This window comes from Salvelinus sp. IW2-2015, linkage group LG13 (assembly GCF_002910315.2).
Source record: "Salvelinus sp. IW2-2015 linkage group LG13, ASM291031v2, whole genome shotgun sequence".
In the NCBI taxonomy this organism is placed as follows: Eukaryota; Metazoa; Chordata; class Actinopteri; order Salmoniformes; family Salmonidae; genus Salvelinus; species Salvelinus sp. IW2-2015.
Genome location: NC_036853.1, coordinates 20,851,368 through 20,867,062, shown reverse-complemented (window position 1 = coordinate 20,867,062; position 15,695 = coordinate 20,851,368). Strand labels below are relative to the sequence as shown.

Below are 15,695 nucleotides of genomic sequence, written 5' to 3'. Positions count from 1 at the left end.
GGTTAATGTCCTGTCACCCTCACCTTGTGTCTTTAGTTAATTTGTCATCCTACTGCTCTTTTAGGGTTAATTCCTGGTCACCCTCACCTTGGCTTGTTCTTTTAGGGGTTAAATGTCCTGTTCACCCTCACCTTGGCTTGTTCTTTTAGGGGTTAATGTTCCCTGGTCACCCTCACCTTGGCTTGTGCTTTTAGGGGTTAATGTCGCTCGTTCCACCCTCACCTTGGCTTGTTCTTTTAGGGTTAATGTCCTGCGTCACCCTCACCTTGGCTTGCTTCTTTTATGGGTTTAATGTCCTCGTCACCCTCACCTTGGCTTTGTTCTTTTAGGATCTAAGGTCTGAGTTGTTGTGCAAACTTCTGACAACGTTTAGATTCAATATGTTAAAAGACTGAAACCTAAAAGCACAGGACATTTGCAATCATCTCCTTTTTCAGTTCGCCCAAGTATGTACCCTAATGTATCTGTGTAAACAGCATTCTGTTATTGCCTCTTGCGTATTTCATACAACTTTATTTTTATATAGGCAATATGAAGGGGAATGATACATGTTATGATAAGATTACTTTGTTATTGAATGTACAGTACCAGTCCAAAAGTTTTGACACACTTCTCATTCAAGGGTTTTTCTTTTTTTACTATTTTCTACATCGAATGTATAATAGTGAAGATGTCAAAACTATGAAATAACACATAAATCATGTAGTAACCATAAAAATTGTTAAACAAAATATATTTCATATTGAGATCAAGTAAACGCTTTGCCTTGATGACAGCTTTGCACACTCTTGGCATCTCTCAACTAGCTTCATGAGGTAGTCACCTGTATGCATTTCAATTAACAAGTGTGCCTTGTTAAAAGTACATTTTGTGGAATTTCTTTCCTTCTTAGGTGTTTGAGCCAATCAGTTGTGTTGTGATAAGGTAGGGAGGTATTACAGAAGATAGCCCATTGGTAAAAAAAGACCAAGTCCATATTATGGCAAGAACAAGCTCAAATAAGCAAAGAGAAATGACAGTCCATCATTACTTTAAAGACATGGCGTTCAGTCAATATGGAAATTTCAAGAACTTTGAACGATTTCTTCAAGTGCAATCTCAAAAACCATCAAGCGCTATGATGAAACTGGCTCTCATGAGGACGCCACAGGAAAAGAGAATACCAGAGTTACCTCTGACCTGCAAAGGATACCATTCATTAGAGTTAACTGGATCTCAATTGCAGCCCAATATAAATGCTTCACAGAGTTCAAGTAACAGGCACATCTCAATACAACTGTTCAGAGAAGACTGTGTGAATCTGACCTTCATGGTCGAATTGCTGCAAAAGAACCACTGCTAAAGGACACCAAAAATAAGAAGAGACTTGCTTGGCCAAGGAAACACAGCAATGGACATTAGACTGGTGGAAATCTGTCCTTTGGTCTGATGAGTCCAAATTTGAGATCTTGGTTTCCAACCCACCATGTCTTTGTGGGACACAGAGTAGGTGAACGAATGTGTGGTTCCCACCGTGAAGCATGGAAAAGAGGTGTGATGGTGTGGGGGTGCTATGCTGTTGACAACTGTCAGTGGTTTATTAGAATCAAGGCACACTTAACCAGCATGGCTACCACAGCATTCTGCAGCCATACACCATCCCATCGTGGTTGCCTTAGTGGACTATCATTTGTTTTTCAACAGGACAATGACCAAAAACACACCCATCCAAGCTGTGTAAGGGCTATTTGACCAAGAAGGAGAGTCATGGAGTGCTGTATCAGATGACTTGGCCTCCCACAATCACCCAACCTCAACCCAGTTGAGATGGTTTGGGATGAGTTGGACCGCAGAGTGAAGAAAAGCAGCCAACAAGTGCTCAGCAAATATGTGGGAACTCCTTCAAGACTGTTGTAAAAGCATTCCTCATGAAGCGGTTGATGCCAAGAGTGTGCAAAGCTGTACATCAAGGCAAAGGGTGGCTGCTTTGAAAAAATCTCATATGTAAAATATATTTTGATTTGTTTAACACTTTTTGGTTACTACATGGATTCCATGTGTATTTCATAGTTTTGATGTCTTCACTATTATTGCTAACAATGTAGAAAATAGTAATAAAAAAAAAGAAAAACCCTTGAATGGGTAGGTGTGTTCAAAACTTTTGACTGGTACTGTAGGTGATTGTCCCTGGACATGTCGCGTCTCTCCCCTCAGTAGCAGTGGTGCACTACAGTGATGAACCAAGGATAGAGTTCAAACTGAATGATCACAAGAACAGGAACTCTTGACTAAAGGCTGATGAGAGGAGTACGCTATGGAGGAGGCAACACCAAAAACAGGTACGCACACGTACACACATACACACTGATATTCTGTCCTGCGTAGAAAAATGATAGATGTCTAGAAGCTTTGAAAGTGGAGACCTCACAAATGTCGAAAGTAAACTTGCCTTGCCTTTTGGAGACAGCTTGTATTTGCATAACTAATTAACTGTTAATAAGTGAACTGTTTCGCCCAGGCTGGATTACCTAATGGGCAAACAGGGCATGTATCCCTGGAGGTCGGGTGCCCCCAGATAGCATATGATAGCAAAATGTGTAGAATGCAGGAAATAGCTTTAAACTGCTAAATGTTCTCTCAACCTCATGGCAAAAAGTGAACAATAGCATGAGATGAGCTATAAAACAGCCATTTTCTCTCTGATCCATGCAAGAAGTGTAGATTTTCTTTAAAACTCCAGCATTTTCTCATAGCTTTATGGAGGTTGGTGCCCCGGGTCCCAAATGCGGTAGTCCGGTGCTGTTCCGCCCCACAGTTAGCCAAGATGTTTAGCTAGCCAGCTGAAGTTGTGTACAGCTGGATAGCAACCGTTTTACCCTCTTTTGCTGCTACCGTAGCCCTGTCTTGTCAAACGCCTGTCTCCAAAAATGCCAAGTTGTCTCCAGTTGTGTTTGCATTTTGAAATTGTGACACACCTTCCATGCCTATTCACTTTCAATACACATTGATTCTCTATATTGTACCTGCGTAAGGCCTGCGAGCAAGTCTCTGTGGTGTGTGTGTGTGTGTGTGTGTGTGTGTGTGTGTGTGTGTGTGTGTGTGTGATGTGTCAGTGGCGTCGGTGCCTTTTAAGATGAGGGGGATAATAATTATGAACATGGCCTTATTTCTATTACAGCATATTGGATGACTGTCTTTCATATTCCGTTCACCCAGCTCAATGTAACATCAATAGGTTTAGGCTACTACATGATAGTAAAATTTTCCCTGTACCCATCATGAGGTTGCTACAACCCAGCCTATGAATGAAAGTTTACAACGTAGGTGCACACAGGTCGAGTGAAAGATTTGAGGTGACAGACAGTGACCACACAGACTGACAGTGACACATTCAATACCGCCTTGCACACTCTTGCCTGCATCTAGCTTATCTACAGTGTAATCATTAGTCCAACAGTTGCAAAATAGAGTTTCTATTGGACAAATTCAGTTTATATTATCCCCTTTTTGTTACATTTGCTTTTGTTTAAGAAATGTTTAACAGAATCAGACAATGATACACCCCTGATCACACACAAACACAGTTCTCTTTCATAGCAGCCACCTACAAACTGTCATTGTATATGTAATTCCTTCTCACATCTATCTACGTGCTCTCTTCCTCTTACCTTTCCCTTCACTTGTGGACTATCTGTGACCAGGTGAAAAAACATTTCCAAGTCATACAGCCTATATCATTGCCACGTCATAGTCAACAAGCTACTAGAACTAATGCGGTAGTAAACATGCTACAATCATACAGTACAGTGTACAGTCAGTAGCAAGCAGTTTAGGAGTTGCACTGGCGGGCCCCCGGTGGCAATACATTATAAAACAACAAAGCTTAACTTGACTTGGAAGAGTTCCGGTGTTGGATAGCGATAGTCAGATACCTCCCCATCCCTTCCTCTCTGTTTGAGCCGGGTGTTTGCTTGACTAGCTTGTTGCATCAATGCTAGCTAAGTGAAAGTGAAAAAATATATACTATGAAATATAGCTAGCTTTCCTCTCTCTCTCTCTCTCTCTCTCTCTCTAGCTTCTCCTTAATTTGGATTAATTTGTTAAAAACTGTTCAGCTATTGTCTGTCTCTCTTTTTGAGTCAACTAACTCACCATATTTTATGCACTGCAGTGCTAGCTAGCTGTAGCTTATGCTTTCAGTACTAGATTAATTCTCTGATCCTTTGATTGGGTGGACAACATGTCAGTTCATGCTGCAAGAGCTCTGATAGGTTGGAGGACGTTCTCCGGAAGTTGTCATAATTCCTATGAGAGGGGTTAGAACCATGAACCTCCTAGGTTTTGTATTGAAGTCAATGTACCCAGAGGAGGACAGAAACTAGCAGCTTCCGGCTACACCATGGTGCTACCCTACAGAGTGCTGTTGAGGCTACTGTAGACCTTCATTGCAAAACAGTGTGTTTTAATAAATTATTTGGTGATGTGAAATATTTAGTATAGTTTTATCTAAAAATTATAACTTTAAATGTTTCACTATTTAAAAAAAAAATGAAATTCTTAGGGTTGGTCCTCTCTTTCCTCCTGTGAGAAGCCTCCACTGGTGTGTGTGTACATATTGACAGTGATATTGCCAGTGAATGTATTGTTGTTCCACAGGGAAGGGGATGAGCTACGTTCTGAAGGAGCTGTTCCAGGAGTCTCTGGGATGAGGCAGGAGGTGTCCCATGTCTTGGTGTTGCTGACAGACGGCCGGGCCGTGGACGATGTGGAGCAAACCCTCCAGGATCGCACAGGCTTATGGGTCAGTTCAGATATCAGTGCTCATACTCTACATACTGGGTCAAAGGTTGTGGCTAGATGGTAAACAGCTACGGACAGAAGTGACTTTTCATAGCAGGCTAGGAGTGCATTCATCTAACCCTAACCCTAACCCTTTTCCTAACCTTAACCTAACCTGCTACGTTAATTCTCCTAACCTGCTACGAAAAGTGACTTCCGTTCGTAGCTGTATACCATCTAGTCAAAACCGTGGTCAYTGTCTTGGGACGTCTAAGGATTGTAGCCATTTTGTTCTTGTTGATTAGGAGCCGTTGCTACTGACACGCAAGTTCCTGAAAACATCTGTTTAACACAGATTCKTCTACACAGGCATATCTCACCTGTCTTTGATACATGTAGTGATATCCAGTAACGGGTCCTTGTCAGAAGCCTTTGACTTTGCATATTGCTGAATACTGCTTTGTATAACATTATATAATGTATTTTCACGTTCTTCTCTGATATTGACTCCACTCTCAGGTGTGAGTGTGCTGGCCATCGGGGTGGCCAATGCAGACATGGATGAGCTGAAGAAGATAGCGTATCCAGCCAGCTACCAGAACATCTTCTACGCCAGGGACTTTGATGACTTCTCCTCCATAGAGAGAGAGTTCATCAGCAACATCTGCAGCGAGGCGCTGCTCTCCGAGTTCAGACAACACGACGAGGTACAGAATACACACGTCTGAATGAAACTAATATATCATTTGAAATGAAAGGTACTAACTACATCAGGACTTTTTGGAACAACATGCTTGTTTTAAAACATTCTAGCTTGCTGATAATATCTGCTCAATATGTCTCCTTAGCTGGGATCATAGTGAGTTAAGTATGAAGTGTGGAATGTTGGCAAGCAGCCAATTATMACAGAGATGTGAAACTCYGCTGTGTGTTGGAGTGGGCTGCTCTCYCCCTCCAGCTGGAAGTAGAATGTTCTCGAGGTAGAAATMAGGATTGAATTAATAATGACCTATAGCCTCTGATTCAAGGTCATATAATAAGGTCAACATCAATYTGTTTGACATCTTTTATTAGTCTGCCCAGCTGGACACTCCAACTGATGACCCTGATGAGCTGACCAAACCCCAGGGCCCCTGCCCCTTACAGTGCAAGGTACGTCCTTCTCTTAGTCATCATCATCATTACTGTTATCATCAACATTACTATTATCATCATCATCATCATTACTGTTATCATCAACATTACTATTATCATCATCATCATTGCCTTTTTCATCATTTGTGTCAGCATCACGTATCCCAGTTTGTCCAATAGAAATCTAATATATTCTACATATATGGTTTGTTCCTTCCCAGCAACCAGTTCTGCTAATGACGTCATTCCCAACCAGTTCTGGCAATGCCGTCATTCCAACCAGTTCTTGTAATGCCGTCATTCCGACCAGTTCTGGCATTGCCGTCATTCCGACCATCTCTGCTAATGCCGTCATTCCGACCAGTTCTTGTAATTACGTCATCCGACCAGTTCTTGTAAATGACTTCATCCGACCAGTTCGTGTAATGCCGTCATTCCGACCAGTCATTGATTAATAGCTCTTCCGCCAGTTCATGCAATGCCGTCATTCCAACCAACGTTCATATGTTAAATAAAGAAAACACAAAGTACAAATTAAACCGAAACACAGATAATACACATTTGTTAGCCGTACATATAACCGCCAGTCTGAGCTGCCGTCCACTAAATCCCGACCAGTCTGCTAATACCGTCATTCTGACCAGTTCTGTAATGACGTTCATTCGACCAGTTCTGGCAATGCTGTCATTCGCCTGACCAGTTCTTGTAATGACGTCATTCCGACCAGTTCTTGGTAATGACGTCATTCCGACCAGTTCCTGTAATGAGCGTCATTCTCGACCAGTTCTGGCTAATGACGTCCATATTCCGACCAGTTCCTGTAATGACGTCATTCCGACCAGTTCCTGTGAATGACGTCATTCCGACCAGTTCCTTGTAATGACGACATCCTACGACCGACAGTTTCTTGTAATACGTCATTCCGACCAGTTCTTGTAATGACGTCATTCCGACCAGTTCTGTAATGACGTAACGATTCCGACTAGTTCTGGCAATGACGTGATTCCGACCAGTTCTTGTAATGACGTCATTGCCCACTGGGCTCCTTCTTTAGCTGACCTTTGACCCACTTTCATTTGGAAACATGGACTGACCTTTATTTGATTAATAGATTAATCTCTTTTCTCCTTTCTGATTCACTTTCAAAGGGCAGAAAGGTGAAAAGGTGAGTACAGTTATATTTAGTTACTTCTAACTTGGTGATTTAAATGAGATATTTGGACTTTATGTTTACCTTGTCTCTTTTTCTCTGTCTGTTACTCACAGGGAGGTGGCTCTGGTAATGGTGGACTGGTTGTTCTACACCACAATTTAATTCATTCATTAAGTCATTCATTTATCCATCCATTCATCTATTCATCCAACCATTCATTCAGTCATCCATTCATTCAGTCATTCATCAATTATCCAGCCATCGAGCCATTCATTGTCATTCATTCATTGTCATTTATTTATTCATTTATTCATTCATCTGCCATAATTCCATGACATTTGTTTGATTACAGAGACTCCAGCCAAACACTGCGATGTTTGAGTCAATTGGCCTCAAGTCCAAAGGAGAGAAAGGAGAGAGAGTAAGTGGTAACTCTCTCATCATACATTGTCTATGTAGCTATCATCTATACACACTGATACAGTAGAGTGCTGTGCCCTTGAGCAAGGCACTTCACCACAACTGAAGATCACTGCCCCGCGGCTGGTCCTGTGCTGCTCCCAGCCGTGTGCATGTGTGTTTGTGTGTGTTTGATGTTTGTTTGTTTTTTATTTCTGGATAAATACGACCCCGTAGCTGATGCAATGAAACATGAAAGGCACGTACCATCAAAGTGCCGTGTGTCAGAATTGATGGTGACAGTTGACAGAATCGCTGCTATTTATTTCTTCTGTAGCATCTGACAGTTAGGCATTCAAGTTTCACGTAAATATTTGTTTGGTCCTATAATTGTGTTTTAATAAGCCGTTTTATACACAGAAGATCTCTGCTAAACACAGTCAAGCTGTGATCAGCGATAACTTTGGAACAAAGTTGACTAGAAATACAAAGTTGCTGATGTCTGTAATTGAACAACCCTCTGAGCACACACTGGTTGAATCATCGTTGTTTTCACATCATTTCAATGAAATGACGTTAAACCAACATGGAATAGATGTTGAATAGACGTCTGTGCCTAGTGGGAAGTGACAGATAAAAAGACATTTAAAATTAATTGATAGATGACTGTATTATAGGCTACATAATGTAGGCCTAAATATTTAAATAATATTTAACTACATGTCATGTTCAGTTAATGGATTATATTTGTAAGCTACACTGTCTGTAATTTATATATATTTCATGATGTGTAAGAACATATGTGCCAAAAGGAATCTGTGATGAGTGTAATTACTATAGGGTAAGCATTAGAATAAGCTGCCTCAATAATAGCAGCCATTAGGGTGACAATATAGCTCTAGAGAGCTGATCCATTGTCAGTATTGTGGAATAATTCTAATGTTAAAGTAAGATTTTATTGGAGAAAGCTGATCCGAGAGCAGTGCTGCCTTTCTTTCCATCCTATCAGTATCGGACACATGCTCCAAGACTCACTTAGCGAATGTTTTTTATGCGTGGTGTTTTGGGAAACGCGTTCCTGTCCTGATGTAGATTCTCAGTCGTTGGGAAGCAGCACTGGCGATGCTTATAAGTGACATTTCTCGCACTTCATGTCGTTAGAAGACAGAGTGCAGTCGGGTTTAAAACATGCACAGCGACAACACTAAATGCATTGCTCGGGAAACTGGCCCAGGACACACCCTCCACCTCCACTCAGCTTAGCGCCAGGTTAGCAAATCAACACCAATACAATGACCTATTATCTCAGTGTGTCCTCAGCGTTCATTGATACTGGACTTTCACATAGAAACAGAGATCAAATGTTATATTTGGGTCAGTACTCCTTTTTCAATCGTTTCTTCTTGGTTGTGTAATGTGTGTTTTGTGTGTGTCAATATTTGTATTGTTTTTCTCAGTGACATATGTCGTGAAGGTGTTGTAGTGGAACAATGATAGCAGTATCAAAACAGATAAAGAAGCCAAACAGAAAAGAAAAAGGGAAAACAAATCTGTCTGTCTAGTGTATTTCTTTGGCACGGACTGTATTTTCATTTAACAGGGACTTCCTGGAACAGATGGTGTCTCCCGGGTTCCAGGACGACCAGGACGAACCGGACCCCAGGCTCAGCCGGACAACGGGTAAATCTAACAAAGAAAGAAAACAGTCTTATTGTACTCTGAGTGTACAAAACATTAGGAACACCTTCCTAATATTGAGTTGCACCCCCTTTGCCATCAGAACAGCCTCAATTAGTCAGGAATGGACCCGACAAGGTGTCGAACGCGTTCCACAGGGATGCTTGCCCATGCTTACTCAATGCTCTCCCACAGTTGTCGCAAGTTGGCTGGATGTCCTTTGTGTGGTGGACCATTCTTGATACACACGGGACTGTTGAGCATGAAAAACCCAGCCAACTTGTTAGTTCTTGACATATTCAAACCGGTGTGCCTGGCACCTACTACAACACCCCGTTCAAAGGAACTTAAATCTTTTGTCTTGCCCATTCACCCTCTGAATTGCACATATACACAATCCATGTCTCAATTGTCTCAAGGCTTAAAAATCGTTCTTTAACCTGTCTCCTCCCCTTCATCTACACTGATTTGAAGTGGATTTAACAAGTGACATCAATAAGGGATCATAGATTTAACCTGGATTCACTTGGTTAGTCTATGTCATGGAAGAGCAGGTGTTCTTAATGTTCTGTACAGTCAGTGTATAGGGCTGATKTAAAAATGGTCCTGTTTTAACGATGTATTGGACTGTTATGCACCGTTACTGTGTGTGTGTGATTTACATTTTTCAAGGTGCTTCTGTGTGCCTGACACCAACAATTAAAGTTATTCTAGTAATTAAGCTTAAGCTTTCCAGTGTGCAAAACTGGTTGAAATKACAGTTTTGCTCACAGCTTATTAACTACATTTGAACTTATGCCACTTATGTAAATGAGATGTTTCCAATGCCAGTGTTCTCTCTGTTTCAGGGTTTAGAAGGTGTTACAGGTGATCTGGTATGTTCAATGTGCTTATGGAGGCAATGTTTATTAGTGTCTAGTAGTGTACCCATAAGCTCAAACTCTATTCCCAAGTTGGTGCACTACTTTTGACCAGGGCCTATAGGGCTCTGGTCAACAGTAGTGCWCTACAGTATATAGGGAATAKGGTGCTTTTTAGGATGCAGACCCTAGGTCTTGTTCTTCAGAATGACTCATAAGACCTTTAATGCCTGTGTCTCTGTTTTCAACGTGTTCTCTACAACTCTTTCCACTTTTAATCATTTATAATAAAAAAAGGTCGTTACTAATCATAGATGCCATGCACTTTGAGTGACAGTTTGCCATAATACTATGATTATGTTGACACCTGTGGGCACATGAAATTAAGTTTCTCAGTATTATTTCCTTCTTGCTAGTTTACAGCTACAGCTTAAACTGTTGAATCTGTCGTGTCCAGTTTTCTGAGATGTTTCCCTCAAGGCTCAAAGTTTGTGGGGGTTGAATTGGTTCCATAACGGTGAAACTATCGTTTATTTCTGACACCATGCAATATTAAACTAGCTTGCTTTGGTGAGCAATGAACAAGTGTGTATTCATTCAGCCATCTTTATTCAAAACTTTATTTCCCGTGGCTTCAGGTGGTGGCCTAATCATGTCATTACAGTCATCCTTTTATGATCTTCTTCAGTGATCTAGTGTGTCATTGTGAACGCTGTCATGTTCCGATTTTAATGTTATTTTTGTAATCACAGGGGCCTCCTGGTATCACTGGTCCAAAAGGCCAGAGAGGAGAGGGTAAGTCCAACCGAACAACATGAGTCTAGAAGCAGTAGATGTTATAAGAAATGTTAGGATTCTGTGCAATATAATGTACTGCTAACCAATAGGGTCAAGTGATTAAAGTGTTAAGTTTGAACTCTACCTATAGACCTTTCTGCCTTCATACCAACCCTTTGTCGCTCTCTTTTTTCTTCATTTTTTAGATAATCATACTACGAGTTCACCACAAGGTGATATTATGTGACCTTTGACCTCTCTCTGCCAGGGGAGCCTGGGTATGTCATAGGGGGCATAGGAGACGGCCATTATGCTCCTGGACGAAAGGGAGAGCCTGGATCATCAGTGAGTTTTCACAACACAGACCTTAAAACAACTTTGTTTTATGAAGCTTTATAAAGGCCTTATAAAGGGTTATACATGTTTCATAAAGGGTTTGGAAATGTTTATTACTGAAATAACTTGTTTTGTTCGTTCAACATCAAAAAATAATTGATACTACATGCTTCCTCTGAATAAGAAATACAAATGATATGGTTGTTGTTTAATGTCCTATCCTGCTCTGATAAAAGGGACCCCAAGGGGCTTCGGGTGTACCAGGGGTCTCTGACCAGGCCTGCCTGGACAGTCGGTTCACCTGGGTCCTCAGGGATATCTGTTAAGGTAAGACAGATAGATAGTGCGGGTAGATCTTACATACTATTATTATTATTTATGATCCATAAATAATCATTTTTTACTGTATGTTATGTGTGTTGATGTGTCATTCAAAAATACATGCTACAAGTATCAAGTTGTCAGCACACAATGGAAATAATATTGGGGATAAAATACATCCTGAGGACTCGTTGTAACCAGTTCATATGATAAAATGTGTTTCACATTGACCTTCTGTGGCCGGTCACTTAACAATCTTAAATGATATGGGTTTCACAACATTGATTTGATGTGTTTATGTTCTATTCTTCCCTTGCAGGGGGAACATGGGAGGCAGGTGCTAAAGTGAGTGGGTGGTTCCTTTCTCCTTTCTTTCTTCAACAGTATAGTTACTGCTTTGGGTCAAGGGAAGATGGAGCTTGCTAAGTCAATGTAATTCACCTAAATCGGTACGGTGTTGATATGAATAAAACAATGTTGCCAGGATTATGATTATAGTTTTATTGATGCATTTTAAACACACATTGCTGACGATTCTAGAAATGGGTGTTGATTTTTCAAAACTAGTATTGGGTCATGTATTGCGTTTGCCAGGGCTACTTGAAAAGAGCTTCTGTCTCGACAGGACTCACCTGGATAATACAAAATAAATTAATACAAGTTATTCATGCTACATTATTTAATATTGCCCAATAACTTGATAAACCCAAATGTAACCTCTTTTCCTTGCTGGTATGTTATTAATGAAATAACATTAGTGTTTTGTGATGTTTGTAAGGGTTTGCGTGGGAAAGCAGGGGCCAAAGGAGACAAAGGAGATCATGGTAAGATGTAAGTGTTTAGTTTCTGTTATGCAGCGAGCAGCCTAGCGATTAGAGTGTTGGCCAGTAACTGAAAGGTCGCTTGTTTGATTCCAAAGCCGACAAGGTGAAAAATCTGTCAATGTGATCTTGACAAGGCACTTAACCCTAATTGCTCAGGGTTGCCATTGATCATTTCAGACACTGTCTGTGAACAACTCTCCGATGGTGTTCAGGGAGAGTTGGGAAAAGCAAAAAAACACACTTTGAAATAGGACAAATATAAGCACCCACCAAATGATGATTATTTTTTATGCTCAGTTTGTGGTAATTAAACTATAATACCACATTGCTATTTCTAAGTATTGGCTTTTAGTTCATGTGTTGTTCAATCTTTCTTCCTTTCCTTGTTGTCTGTCTCAAACCAGGGCCAAGCAGGGTTACCTGGTCCCATTGGAATTGATGGTGTTCCAGGCTTCCCAGGTCAAAAGGGATATAAGGTAAGAGTGTGCTTCATCAAGAACTTACAGTATACTCTGAAGGGACATTATCTTGTGGTTTCCTCTGTATATTTGAAAGAAGCCACAGCGAATATCATATTTGAATACTATTGGTTTACGTGGGTATCATACTGCATGTTGATCTGATTACGGTTATGATAGGATTCTGATTGGTGATTTGTGCTGTTCTTCCCAGGGAGAGGAGGGGATCGGGGTTCGCGTGTCCAGGGCCCTCGTGGAGAGTCAGGGGAGAAGGTACAACAGTTCATACATGGACTCATCAACATGAACTGTGTGTATTGCTTCACCTGAATTGTGTAGTTTGTTAGTCACGTATTAGCTAATAATTGGTTTAACTTTGTCTTGCAGGGAAATATAGGCCTATCAGGACCTGAGGGCCAAAGGTACTTTATTATGTTAACACTTGATTTGAAGCTCAAACACATAGGAATTCTGCAAACCCGTTGGACTGCAGTATGGACCTAGTTTTCACACCATTGAAGTATCATCTTTTCTGCCTTTCTAAGGGAGAGGCTGGTGTTCAGGATACAAGGGTTGTCGGACTACGGGTATGCATCAACTTTTTATTTGTTTATATTGAATACACATACAAAAGTGGAGACCATTATCATGTACTTTATATACGGGCTTTCATAATTAAATTATTCCGGCTGGATGGTTTCTCTCCAGTGGTGTAAAGTACTTAAGAAAAAATACTTTAAAGTACTACTTTATTTAAGTAAGTCAGGGTATCTGTACTTTACTTTAGTATTTATATTTTTTACAACTTTTACTTTTACTTCACTACATTCCTAAGGAAAATTATGTACTTTTTACTCCATACATTTCCCTGACACCCAAAAGTACTCGGTACATTTTGATGCTTTGGAGGACAGAAAATTGTCCAATTCGCACACTTATCAAGAGAACATCCCTTGTCATCCCTACTGCCTCTGATCTGGCGGACTCACTAAACACAAATGCTTTGTTTTTAAATGATGTCTGAGTGTTGGAATGTGACCTTGGCTATCCGTAAATTAAAAAACAAGAAATTGTGCCGTCTGGTTGGCTTAATATAAGGAATTTTCCATTATTCGTATTTTTCCTTTTGATACTTAAGTATATTTAACAATTACATTTCTTTGATACTTAGTATATTTTAACATTACTTTCTTTGATACTTAAGTATATTTAAAACCAAATACTTTTAGACTTTTACTCAAGTAGTATTTTACTGGGTGACTTTCACTTCAACTTGAGTCATTCTATTAAGGTATCTTGCTTTAATCAAGTTTGAGGTTTGAGTACTTTTTCCACCGCTGTTTCTCTCCTCCTTTAGGGGAAGAAGGGAGTGAAAGGCATCCGAGGGGATAAGGTCAGTTAAATCCACACTGATTTGCTCTACCGCTCATTACGCCGCCTCATATTGAAATATTCTCTGAATAATTAATAAGAGTGGTGTTTCATCAGCTGATTAAATGAGAAAATCTATTTATTTCAGCTCCAGGTCAATCGCTGGGCTGTGTATGGCTTAGAATGTGATCAGATCCATTATTAAAGGGCTTTGGGTGTATGCCGTGTGTGTGTGTGTGTGCGCCCGGGCATCTGTTTGCGTACGCCAGTCCGAGCACAAGCCAATGAAGTGCAAGTGCCCACCTCATAACAGTTATCATATCTCCTGCTACGATAGTATGTTTTTACTCTACAGTCATGTGTGTGAGTAGCTCATCAGATAACGATCATGGTGATAATGTGGTGGTAATGTTATGGTTATGTGTCCTACAGGGCGATCGAGGAGAGGTGGGGCCTATGGGAACACAGGGAGTGACAGTGAGTATAACCAGCCATTACAGAATCATTACCACACTACCAAACCTGGGCTGTGTTMATTTGGGCATGCAGAAACAGAAAACTAAAAGTAGTGTTTCTTACTGGACAAGTCCGGGTAGTCCCTCTCCGTTTCAGTTTTTCTTCCATTTCGGTGCCTATTGAAGACGGCCTCGAGTCTCCTGACTTACAGTCTGTCGGGCTTTACAGACTGTCTTCCTTTATGGCTTACCCTCCCTTCACTAATCCTCTGGTTACAAATTTCCTCTCTTTATCCTTCAAAYCGCTTGTGTTGTAACTTTTCATTGAGAAAGTTTGCAACTAGTTAGGTGAACCCACTTCCCCTTCCCTCGTCACTGCCCTCTCCCTCCACATATTATCTGTGTGAAGGAGTGTGTCTACCTTAGGGAAATTAACCCAGCTGATTAGATTGAAGTGGGCAGCCATCCTCCTCCAACCTGTCCAGCCATGGGCTACATCGGCCCGCTAATAGACGACTAGTAAAGGCCCAGTGCACTACTTTTATTATTATTATTAATATGTTTTTTTAAATTCTGATTTTTCAGGGGGTGCTGCAGAACCCTCAGCACCCCTACCTCCCACGGCTATGGGTGTGTCAGGACTAATGGTTTATCTGAGAAGGTCTTGAATCACTGAGCTTTAATTCAACCTAATTGCAATGTGCATAATGAATACAGGAGGATTATCTCAAATCATCATCTTAGTTATGACCTTCTGAGTTCCATTATACAGTGCCGTTGAGTTCCATTATACAGTGCCGTCTGAGTTCCATTATACAGTGCCTTCTGAGTTACATTATACAGTGCCTTCTGACTTCCATTATACAGTGCCTTCTGAGTTCCATTATACAGTGCCTTCTGAGTTCCATTATACAGTGCCTTCTGATTCCATATAAGTGCTTATGAGTTCTATTATACAGTGCCTTCTGAGTTCCATTATACAGTGCCTTCTGAGTTCCATTATACAGTGCCTTCTGACTTCCATTATACAGTGCCTTCGAGTTCCATTATACAGTGCCTTCTGACTTCCATTATACAGTGTCTTCTGACTTCCATTATACAGTGTCTTCTGACTTCCATTATACAGTGCTTCTGACTTCCATTATACAGTGCCTTCTGAAATTCATTACAGT

At 40.7% G+C, this 15,695-nt stretch overlaps 1 protein-coding gene across 1 annotated transcript in view; it reads left to right on the top strand.

Annotated features, from left to right (window-relative positions):
- The window catches only part of col7a1l (collagen type VII alpha 1-like), a 103,406-nt gene that overhangs the window by 26,829 nt on the left and 60,882 nt on the right, over nucleotides 1–15,695 (top strand). Inside the window, 28 exon segments of the mRNA XM_070445989.1 lie at nucleotides 1,485–1,567; nucleotides 2,194–2,276; nucleotides 2,278–2,313; nucleotides 4,632–4,677; nucleotides 4,680–4,753; nucleotides 4,755–4,778; nucleotides 5,277–5,465; nucleotides 5,833–5,911; nucleotides 7,041–7,057; nucleotides 7,159–7,185; nucleotides 7,398–7,466; nucleotides 9,045–9,099; nucleotides 9,102–9,124; nucleotides 9,970–9,996; nucleotides 10,734–10,776; nucleotides 11,027–11,103; nucleotides 11,331–11,364; nucleotides 11,367–11,384; nucleotides 11,387–11,443; nucleotides 11,735–11,760; nucleotides 12,194–12,244; nucleotides 12,641–12,715; nucleotides 12,912–12,930; nucleotides 12,933–12,970; nucleotides 13,085–13,113; nucleotides 13,236–13,284; nucleotides 14,055–14,090; nucleotides 14,501–14,545. Coding sequence (XP_070302090.1) covers nucleotides 1,485–1,567; nucleotides 2,194–2,276; nucleotides 2,278–2,313; nucleotides 4,632–4,677; nucleotides 4,680–4,753; nucleotides 4,755–4,778; nucleotides 5,277–5,465; nucleotides 5,833–5,911; nucleotides 7,041–7,057; nucleotides 7,159–7,185; nucleotides 7,398–7,466; nucleotides 9,045–9,099; nucleotides 9,102–9,124; nucleotides 9,970–9,996; nucleotides 10,734–10,776; nucleotides 11,027–11,103; nucleotides 11,331–11,364; nucleotides 11,367–11,384; nucleotides 11,387–11,443; nucleotides 11,735–11,760; nucleotides 12,194–12,244; nucleotides 12,641–12,715; nucleotides 12,912–12,930; nucleotides 12,933–12,970; nucleotides 13,085–13,113; nucleotides 13,236–13,284; nucleotides 14,055–14,090; nucleotides 14,501–14,545 — 1,429 coding nt within the window.